This window comes from Pseudoliparis swirei, chromosome 19 (assembly GCF_029220125.1).
Source record: "Pseudoliparis swirei isolate HS2019 ecotype Mariana Trench chromosome 19, NWPU_hadal_v1, whole genome shotgun sequence".
Lineage (NCBI taxonomy): Eukaryota > Metazoa > Chordata > Actinopteri > Perciformes > Liparidae > Pseudoliparis > Pseudoliparis swirei.
In genome coordinates this window covers 12,509,017-12,519,148 of record NC_079406.1, presented here as the reverse complement: position 1 = coordinate 12,519,148, position 10,132 = coordinate 12,509,017, and the positions used below count along the sequence as shown (strand labels likewise).

Genomic DNA, 10,132 nt, shown 5'->3' with positions numbered 1-10,132 from the left:
TTCCTCTCTATGTTGTGGTAAAAACCATTTGCCACCCTGGTGCATGCTGGTCCTGTGCCTACCCACCTCTACATATAACCACAGGGGCCCAGTGTTACCCAATCAGTGAACCTAAAACTAAATATATTAAACTAAACCACAACTATCATAAGAAACAACTAACAAATCAAAATATAACCTAAATAAGCAATAAATAATCAATATTACTTTACAATAAAACCTAAATACAAATGTCAATTAGATAGCTCCAACTAGTGTTGTTACGAGATGTGCCGACGCTTCGAGGCGTGTGTCGAGTCATGGAGGGGGCGTTTCCTCGAAGCGCGTATCGAGGCTTGCTTCATTTAGGGGAGGAGCCAAACATGATGACGTCCGAAGCCTCGCTGCCCGGCTGTACCACGTGACTGCTTCGGGAAGTGGTTCAGATTTTGCCGGGAGGTTTGACAGCAATATAAACCCCTCAGGCTCCATTCAAAATGTGGGTTGTTGGTTGAGAGTTTGGAGAGTTTAGAGAGAGAGAGATAGTTTGTAGAGTTAGGAGAGTGAGGAGAGAAGGATAGGTGATAAGATGGAACTTTTGAGAAACTGTTATTTCTGAATAAAAATGAATAAAATGTCCCCTGTCCTGGACATCACTGCAGTGATGTCCAGGACAGGGGACATTTTCATAACATTGAAATTACTGTTTGTGAAAAAGTTAAGTAGACTTTACTTAATTAGCTAAATAAATATTAGTTATGTTTAAGCATAATTAAGTAACAATTACTTAGTATTTTAATGGTTATTTACTCTAAAATTAAGTATGTTATACTTAACACTGTCTAGTAGGATTTACTTAATCCTTCAACAGTAAAAGTTACTTAGTTAGTGTTAGTGCAAATTGTTACGAGGATTTTATTAAGTAAATCCAACAAGTTATTTCTTTGAGTGTGTCCAAGTTACACAAGCATATTCAGTCCCCTCTTCCTAGTTACACAAGCACTTTCACTGTCCTCTGCCTGCTTAAGCCCATGCCATTTTCCTGAAGTGACATTATAACATTATTACACAACCTGCCATATCATATGATCCAACCATTTTGGGAACATTTACACACACAGAATACATTCAAAACATATTTTATTATGCACATATGTGATACTTTATGTACAGAAATGATTTGGTCATACATTTTTGAAATTCATAGTCATACCCAACAGCCATAACAGACACACAAATTCAATGCATCACATTATGTGGTTCAGATACAGCTGCCTGTGATTATACACTTGGCCAATAGGTGGTTTCGTGAGCACATGAAGCTTCGAGAAATGAACCCTTTCTCGAACCAATTGGCTGAAGTTGTTCGATGCCTCATGAGGCTTCATCTCACCATCACTAGCTCCAACACTCAGAGTATCATCAGGAACAGAACACTAGAAAATATATAGACAAAATGTGTAACGCATGAGGGCTTGGGCTGGAAAACACAAGACAATCTGGCAGAGGACAAGAACAAGTGAGGGGACCTAAGTTGACAGGGACTAACGAGGGAATGGGCAACAGGTGAGACGGGCATGAGGACCAGGTGAAGGGAATGAGGGATTGACTAGGGAGTGATCAGAGGCAGGTGAGAGAACAGGTGAAGGGAGTTGGACTGATGAGATGAGAAGCAGGATCTGGTAAGACATGATAGTTGGTGAAACAGGCAGACAGGATGAAAACAACTAATAAAAGGAAGGTGTGGAGCTGAACTGTGACATGGATGAGTGTGGATTCTCTCCTTGAGGACTGCAGGAACACCAGTGTACACTATCACTGCTGTTCAATATAATATACACTTTAAACATGTGAACATGTCAAACGCCGAGAAAGCAAAGCTTCCTCTAGCTCAGGCACCAAAATATAGAAGATCAGAACCTAGTTCAGGGCTGGGTTGGGGTTGAGGTACAGGTTACCCCCTCGCCAGTAATAAGTAAATGCACAGCATTTCACTATACACCAATGTAGACATCCTAGGACATGAATGAAAACATGCAGTAATTGTTACTTCTAGACTAGATTACTGCAACTCCTTATTATCAGGCTGCTCTAATAAGTCTCTTAGGTCCCTCCAGTTGATCCAGAATGCTGCAGCTCGTGTTCTCACTAAAACTAAGGAAAGAGATCACATCACTCCTGTTTTAGCTGCTCTGCACTGGCTCCCTGTACAATCAAGAATCACATTTAAAATTCTTCTCCTCACCTACAAAGCCTTGATTGGTGATGCTCCATCATATCTTAAGGAGCTTGTAGTACCATATTGCCCCACTAGATAGCTGCACTCACTAAATGCCGGGCCACTTGTAGTTCCTAGAGTCTTAAAAAGTAGGATGGGAGCCAGCGCCTTCAGTTATCAAGCTCCTCTTTTATGGAACCAGCTTCCACCTTCAGTCTGGAGGCATAACAGTCACCTCATTTAAGAGTAGACTTAAGACTTTCCTCTTTAATAGAGCTTATAGTTAGGGCTGAATCAGGTTGGCCTGGTCCAGCCCCTAGATATGCTGCTAAAACGTCCCTCAGCGGCCTATAAGCCTATAGGCCGCTGAGGGACGTTTTAGGATACACTGAGCACCTATCTCCTCTTCTTTCTTTACTTATGGATGAATTTTCATCTCTCCATTGCACATTATTAACTCTGCTTCCTCCCCGGAGTCCTTGTGACTTCACGTCTCATAGGTTCCATTAGACCTGGCTGGGTCTGATGCCATGGCCCTGCTGATGCTCCGCCCACTCCTCCTCTCTACCTCCATCTGCCTGATGGATGATGGAGGTCTGGATCGTGGTCCATTACGACATCTATTGCATATGTCCATCCGGGGAGAGGGATCCTCCTCTGTTGCTCTCCTGAAGGTTTCTTCTTTTTTTCACCGTGAGAGTTTTTTTTCTATTTCTTGGGAGTTTTTCCTGATCCGATGTGAGGTCCTGGGACAGGGATGTCGTATTTGTACAGATTGTAAAGCCCTCTGAGGCAAAGGTTAGTCGAATTAAATAATTAATCGATTTAAATAAGAAATAATTAAACCTGGATATGTTAGCGACAGTGGTGACTTCAGGAAGTTTAATATTCATGTATATATGTACACAGCAAGAATCAACTTGTCACTTAATCGTTGCATTGTTGTAAAAAGGAGGGGCCACGTATACAATGTGTTGTAATTCCTACACCGTTCACCTGATCTGGATGTAAAGACCCTCAAATTAAAGCTGAAAGTCTGCTCTTAACGGACATCTTGATTGTTCCATTCGAAATCCATTGTGGTTGTGTACAGAGACAACATGATGGAAATTGTGTCAATTTCCAAATATTTATGGACCTGGATATACATAAATGAAATGTATTCTCTGCATTTAACCCATGCTAGTTATTAAGGAGCAGTGGGCTGCTGTGAAGCCCGGGGAGCAAACTTTATCGTTTCATCTTATAACAATTTATTTCAAAAATCAGGCACATCTTGTCTCAAAAAGATGCAGAAAAATTGGTTCACGCGTTCGTTACTTCGAGACTGGATTACTGCAACTCCTTATTATCAGGCTGCTCTAATAAGTCTCTTAGGTCCCTCCAGTTGATCCAGAATGCTGCAGCTCGTATTCTCACTAAAACTAAGAAAAGAGATCACATCACTCCTGCACTAGCTGCTCTGCACTGGCTCCCAGTAAAATCAAGAATCACTTTTAAAATTATTCTCTTAACGTACAAAGCCTTGATTGGTGATGCACCATCATATCTTAAGGAGCTTGTAGTACCATATTGCCCCACTAGAGAGCTGCGCTCACTAAATGCTGTCATATTCATTGAATGTATTTAAACTCTAAATCTGTCCTTCTGTACACATTACATCTATTGCATCTGTCCATCCTGGAGAGGGATCCTCCTCTGTTGCTCTCCTGAAGGTTTCTTCCCTTGTTTTCCCCCTGAAGGGTTATTTGGGAGTTTTTCCTGGTCCGATGTGAGGTTTTGGGGCAGGGATGTCTATGTGTACAGATTGTAAAGCACTCCGAGACAAATTTGTAATTTGTGAAATTGGGCTATACAAATTAACTGAATTAAATTGAATTGAATAACCTTTCACACTCCGTGTCCCTTCCACTTGCACATTTCCGCTTGGACTGTTGGGAATTCAGCAGCTCTAAGAAATGGTAGTTTTTCACTATCATACCTGACATTTCAGGGACCAAATAATTAATTAAGAAAAGAATCTGCAGAAACACCAATAGGTAACATAAGCATTAGTTAAAGCCCTGTGCAAAACTGACAGATAGAAAACTCTTGAACACTGTAACTCATGTTCATTGTAAGCAGGGTTGTCTGAGTTGTTTCTAGTAATGAATCATTGCTGAACTTCAAGAAACGAAGGAAAAAAAGATGTGCACATTACTTTGTTCTGAGCTTTTTCCTGCACCATACATGTTCAAACTTGCAAAGTGCTGGAAAAAACCCAGAGCAGGGGATATGACACATGGTGAGGAATGATAGAATAGGAAGAGGTAGTTATGGCAATGGTTCAAGAAGGACGGAAAGTTTGTTCAGCAGGCCACTCCTTTTCATTCCTTCCTCATTTGTCTCCTCTCCACCATGGCTTTCGCTGGGAAATATGAGATGGAGAGTCAAGACCACTACGAGGAGTTTCTGGAAGAAATTGGTATCACGGATTGTTTTTTATTGATACAAAGGTCAACAATAGATCAATGTGAGTCTTCATTCATTTAAAGTTATCTATTTGTAATTTCCCCTGCTCTGTCACAGGGCTTCTCAATGCCAAGACAGACCACAAAGTGGTAACGCAGGTGGTTCAGGATGGGAACCACTTCACCTGGACACAAACCATCCCCAACTGGACCTGGTGCAATAACTTCACCGCTGGTCAGCAGTGTGAGCTGGCAACGATGAAGGGCGTCAAATTCACGGTGAGTTAATAACAGACGGCGGGGAAAGTTGCAGTTAAATGATATAATGCAAATCTTCGACACGTTCATAACTTGTGACAAAGCGGATTAATTAGATATTCACCTGTGTGACCTTTTGTGACCTGTAGGCTCCTGTCACGATGGAAGGAGGCAAGATTTCAATTCCGTTTCCTCAGTACAGCTTCACAGCAGAGCTCGTTGAGGGAAAGCTAGTAATGGTAAGAGAAGTAGCCACGTCACATGTACTAAAGCGATGAAAACCACTACTCACTGACAAAAGTTGTCTTTGTATATTTTTCAACAACCTGTATGGGAATTGCAGTTATATGTTCATTTCATCGTTATCGTTTTTTACGTGTCTTCTAGATTTGCATAACTTCAGGAGAGAAGGGTGTGACTTTCAAAAGAATTAGCAAAAGGATCTGATCTGCCAGACTCAACATGCTTTATTGGAAAGGAGGTTGCCCGTGGGAGGAAAAGGCATGAAAGTGCTCGCAAGAATTACTGTATCAAGAAGAATAAAGTAAACAAGCGGATCTCTTGGCTTCACAGCATTGTTGTTTTACCTTGAGATCTATCCTCATCGAATTGGTGAAACTATGTACTGTATTACTACAAGGATGAAATAATGTATTATGTTTGATCCAATATAAAGGACTGAATATGGCATGTTTTGCCAAGCAATAATGGAATTTTCTTATATTTGTATAACACAATTGATGTTGCATTAATAGTCTCTGACATTCCAGGTCTAAAATATATGTTCCGTGTAACTTGTACACACATCCACCGCAAAGACAAATAGTTTATATGTGTATTGTCCTGGGTAATATATTTATGTATTGGTTCACGTGTAGGAAAATAACTGATGTTGAGACAGACACACCCAGCTAATTTTGGCCACATCTCAACAACCTGTAAACATATTTGGGAAGCTGAATCTTGAGTTTACCTCCTTTCGAAGTGACCCTGGTCTAAAGATTAAGATGGCAGAACAAAAACAGCATTTAAATATCTATAATATAATACAAAATGTAATTTTCAACAAAATTGTGAAATTAACTTTAATGCCAGAGTTTCCAGTTCACTCTCCTTCCCACAGAGTAAAGTGTTGCTCCAGGTCTTGTATATCATACATTTTGTCAATTTAAATTGGGAAATCAAATAGATGTCATGATGTCACTCTTGGGGTCGAGAGGGTTGAGAGATAGATAGAAATGCTGAATGACACAGCTCCGTAAAAAGCTCCACTAACTGTCACCTCACGAAGAGAACGATTTGCAGCTGCAACTCAGACGCAGGTCAATGGCGGCTGATACCCATTACATATATATTACCAAAGCATTCAATAGACACAGTGTGACATGCAGCGCCTCCTTTCCTCTGCATGCGACATAGGAGTGGAAAAGACATATATCCCAGTATGAGCAGCCGGAGATTCAATTCAATTCAGTTTATTTTGATATAGCCCCTTATCACAAAATACACATTTGCCTCAGAGGGCTTTACAATCTGTACACATACGACATCCCTGTCCCAGGACCTCACATCGGATCAGGAAAAACTCCCAAGAAATAGAAAAAAATATTTCACGGGGAAGAAAAGGGAAGAAACCTTCAGGAGAGCAACAGAGGAGGATCCCTCTCCAGGATGGACAGGTGCAATAGATGAGATACATCTTTATGTTTGGTGCCAAGACGGCCAGAGGGAAACAGAGCTTGTTCTTTGGATATATATATATATATATAAATATTTATTCAAAAATTTCCTTCAAATGATTGGATTCTGTTTTAATTATTTGATTACAATTTTATTTTTATAAGTAAGTCATTCATTCAATGTTCATGTTGCAGTCGGTTACATACATTTAACTTTCCCTTCTTTTAGTTTGTTATGTATCTGGTCTCATCATACTTCATTTGATCTTGTTCTGTTCCCTTCCTCTGGTTGTTGGTCTTTCTGGTTTATTTCACATGCAAACAAACTAAATTAAAACAAATATCTGCTGGGAATGTCAGTGCCTATATCTAACCCGATGCAAAAATGAACCGCTGCAGGCTCAGGAGCTGAGCAAGGCCGGGCCTCAGCTCGGCTCAGGTGGTAGAATTTATTTTAATATGATATTTGAATCATGTCAACTGCCCTTTGGGAGGTGTCTGGTGTTATAAACACAATATCACAAACACCTATGCAAACCAATTCAATGCCAGAAAAGAATTGTGAACAAATTAATTGAGACTTGGGTGTCAAATGTTTTCTGAGTACGTTTTCTGAGTTTTAACCTAATTCACTTGTGATTATGTCATACTGACTTTGCTCTGAAGCAGATGGCATTTTAATATAAAAGGCCATCTGCTACAGAGCAAAGTCATACATTTAGAGCTTCAATTATTAAACACGGAGGCAGAGAGAAACACTCCAATCCACATTTTGTAAAGTAAACCTTATTTCATGGAATACAACTGTAAAAGGACAAGCTCACTTTGTGAATTCATCTTTCTTTTAAGTATGAACACATTCACTGAGATGTGTTGTGTTGTGTATTTATATATATATATATATATATATTTGAGGGCTTTCGATTTTAAATACAACACACAGCCTGGTTCTAGATCTGAATCGCCACATCTGCAAATGTTTTCAGCGATAAATTACTGATATTGTGAAAATTCAGTCTGATGATCAAACTAACATGCACATCATCATCATCTGAGAGACTACATTCATGCACATATTTTGATGTAACCTTTACAAATAGCTTTATTTTGCTTTATTTGAAATTGAAGATGCAAAACATCAAACTGTCATTCCTCTTTATTTTACAATTTTATATTTTTCCAGACGTGCAAATATGTCTCGTCAGGTTTCCCACGTGCAGAGGACATCCTTGGTTGCACGGACATGAAATGATGCCAGTTCAGAAAACGTCCTTTCGTAAAATCGTGATAGTTGTAAAAACAAATTGTATAAATAAATATGAGACCATCCGTTGCCATCTCCATTTAGCTGCGGATACTGAAATGAATAAGAAGTGTTACAATCAGCGACATATTCACATTTACGACTCCTGGTGAGGCGCAGCACTTTTCCATTGTCTCCAGTAAGTGGCGCCCTCGTCCCTCAATAAAACACAGAGGGAGTTTGCCCCTCTGAAGAATATCAATTTATTAAAAAAGAAAGGGTGTCTACTTTTAGTTTGCGAAAGGAATTATTTAAAAAATTATAAATTATTTAGCTGAAGTACATTGATATTTGTTAAGCCGTCATAAATATAACGTTGCTAATAATGATCATAATCCTCTGTTCTACTAGATTTTAGGGATACAACTCTTTAATTTCTACTCGTTTAGTAGGGAGCAGTTTGCTATTTTTAATGAAGAAATGCTGTTGCATGGGGTCAAAATGAAGGACACGAAGTCTCCATTTGTCAACGTAGTTGTGCGTCTTGTTGACATATCACAAGCTTCTTGTTTCAGAGCTACGGTGACATCACACATTGATGGAAGGATCTTCTTCTGAGGAATATAGCTGAATTTGAATTTAACAGAGCGGACATTTTCTAACCTGAAAGTCAGTGGCCTGTTTTTACTTTTTCATCATCACTGAATCGGAGCGGCTACGCTAAAAGGAAAATGATGATATATGTAACTGAAAATAAGAGAAACGTCACCTACACAATAGCAAGAATATTTAAATCCACTTCAAACAAATGATCCCTCAAATAGTATGATAGTGTGATGATGGCCTTTTTTGTCGGACTTTAATCAAAATTAAATAGAGTAAATGTAGTTTTTATTCATGATACTTAAAGTATACATTTGATTATTAATGGTCTCTTTATAGCAACACGAAATATAAATTAATTGTGATCATAGTTATTCGAGTGCACTGAGGAGTATTGCATCCACTATACCTTGACAGAAGGTTTCTACCAAGATTTACTTTAGCATGGAAACATTACATTTTATTCAGCAGACGTAACAAAACTATGTTGAAGCGAGGCCAGATACACCGACCAGAGGTATGAAAATGAGCTGCCAGGCCCCTTTTAACCCCCTCCTCTCCTAACTCTTTGTGCAATATGAACACTTGTTCTCGGCCAGAATACTTCCAGGTCCCACGTTTGCCGTGTGGTCATTTGATTAAACACAGATGCATGTTGTACCATCGGCTGATTAAATGTAGTTTGTTAATTTAACACAAATTTACTGAGGGCCCCACCACATACATAAGGCCGCCCTCGCTGCACCCCTATTCAACCTATTTACAAATTCTTCCTGGAGGACACATAAAAGGAAGCGAGCAGCTCCTTACGTCCCCCCAAAGCTTACAGGGGACTGTGAGAATGCTCCGTTATCAGACTGACAGCCCCTTGTCTCTCCCCCTCCACCTCTCCTTACAGATGGGCCACTTAACATAAGAGATCTGGAAAGATTATCTTTAATCTCAACAGCATCACATTTTTACCAGACGTAGAATACTCGAATCATGGGAATAGTGTGCCCAATACTGATTACTCTTTAATCTGTATGCAGAGTTAATTATGTTTCAATCAGGCTTACGTGGAGGAACATTGGACTTGTTTTTATCTTTCGTTATTCAACGTGATGTTAAAGATGTGAGCTGATATGATCAAGCATTTGGAGATGGTTATTTTCCAGACAAACAACCAACTCCTCAATTTAAAACAAGAACAATATTGTGCTGATGTGTTTAAGAGAACAGAGCTGAGGCTCAAAAATGTCCCCAGCCCACTGTGGTGTGTCCAGCACAAGGGAGACGGTCAATTTGTAAGCATTATATCAGAGTATAATGTATTGTGTGTGAGGCAGAGCCTCATCTCTGAATGGACTTCTATATATCAAAAGGGCACAAAACATAGAACGCTCTGAGAGCTGTGGAGGCGGCGCTGTGAGGCAGAAGAGACGCTGAACTTGTTCCTCAAATACTGAAACGTTGGAAAAGCTGTGCTGCTCATGGCGATACTATTCCACCCATGGTTCCCACGAGTGAGAGAATGAGAGATTACATTATTTGTTTTTGATTTGACTCCAAGTACAAAGTGTGCTGTCGTCAGTGATGGAGAAAGTGTGAACATCTTTGAGTTCAGTAAAAGTTGCATACAATAATACTCCAGTACAAGTAAAGGTCCTGCATTAACAACTAAAGTAAAAGCACTTATAAGAAAAATACACTTAAGAGGATA

At 39.6% G+C, this 10,132-nt stretch overlaps 1 protein-coding gene across 1 annotated transcript; it reads left to right on the top strand.

Moving 5' to 3' along the window:
• The first annotated feature begins 4,551 nt into the window (after positions 1-4,551).
• On the top strand, positions 4,552-5,463 carry LOC130209737 (gastrotropin-like). Its single transcript, XM_056439547.1, has 4 exons — positions 4,552-4,661; positions 4,766-4,926; positions 5,055-5,144; positions 5,293-5,463. Exons 1-4 carry the CDS (start codon positions 4,595-4,597, stop codon positions 5,350-5,352), a joined length of 378 nt encoding a protein of 125 aa, XP_056295522.1. The 5' UTR covers positions 4,552-4,594; the 3' UTR covers positions 5,353-5,463.
• Positions 5,464-10,132: the final 4,669 nt, after the last annotated feature.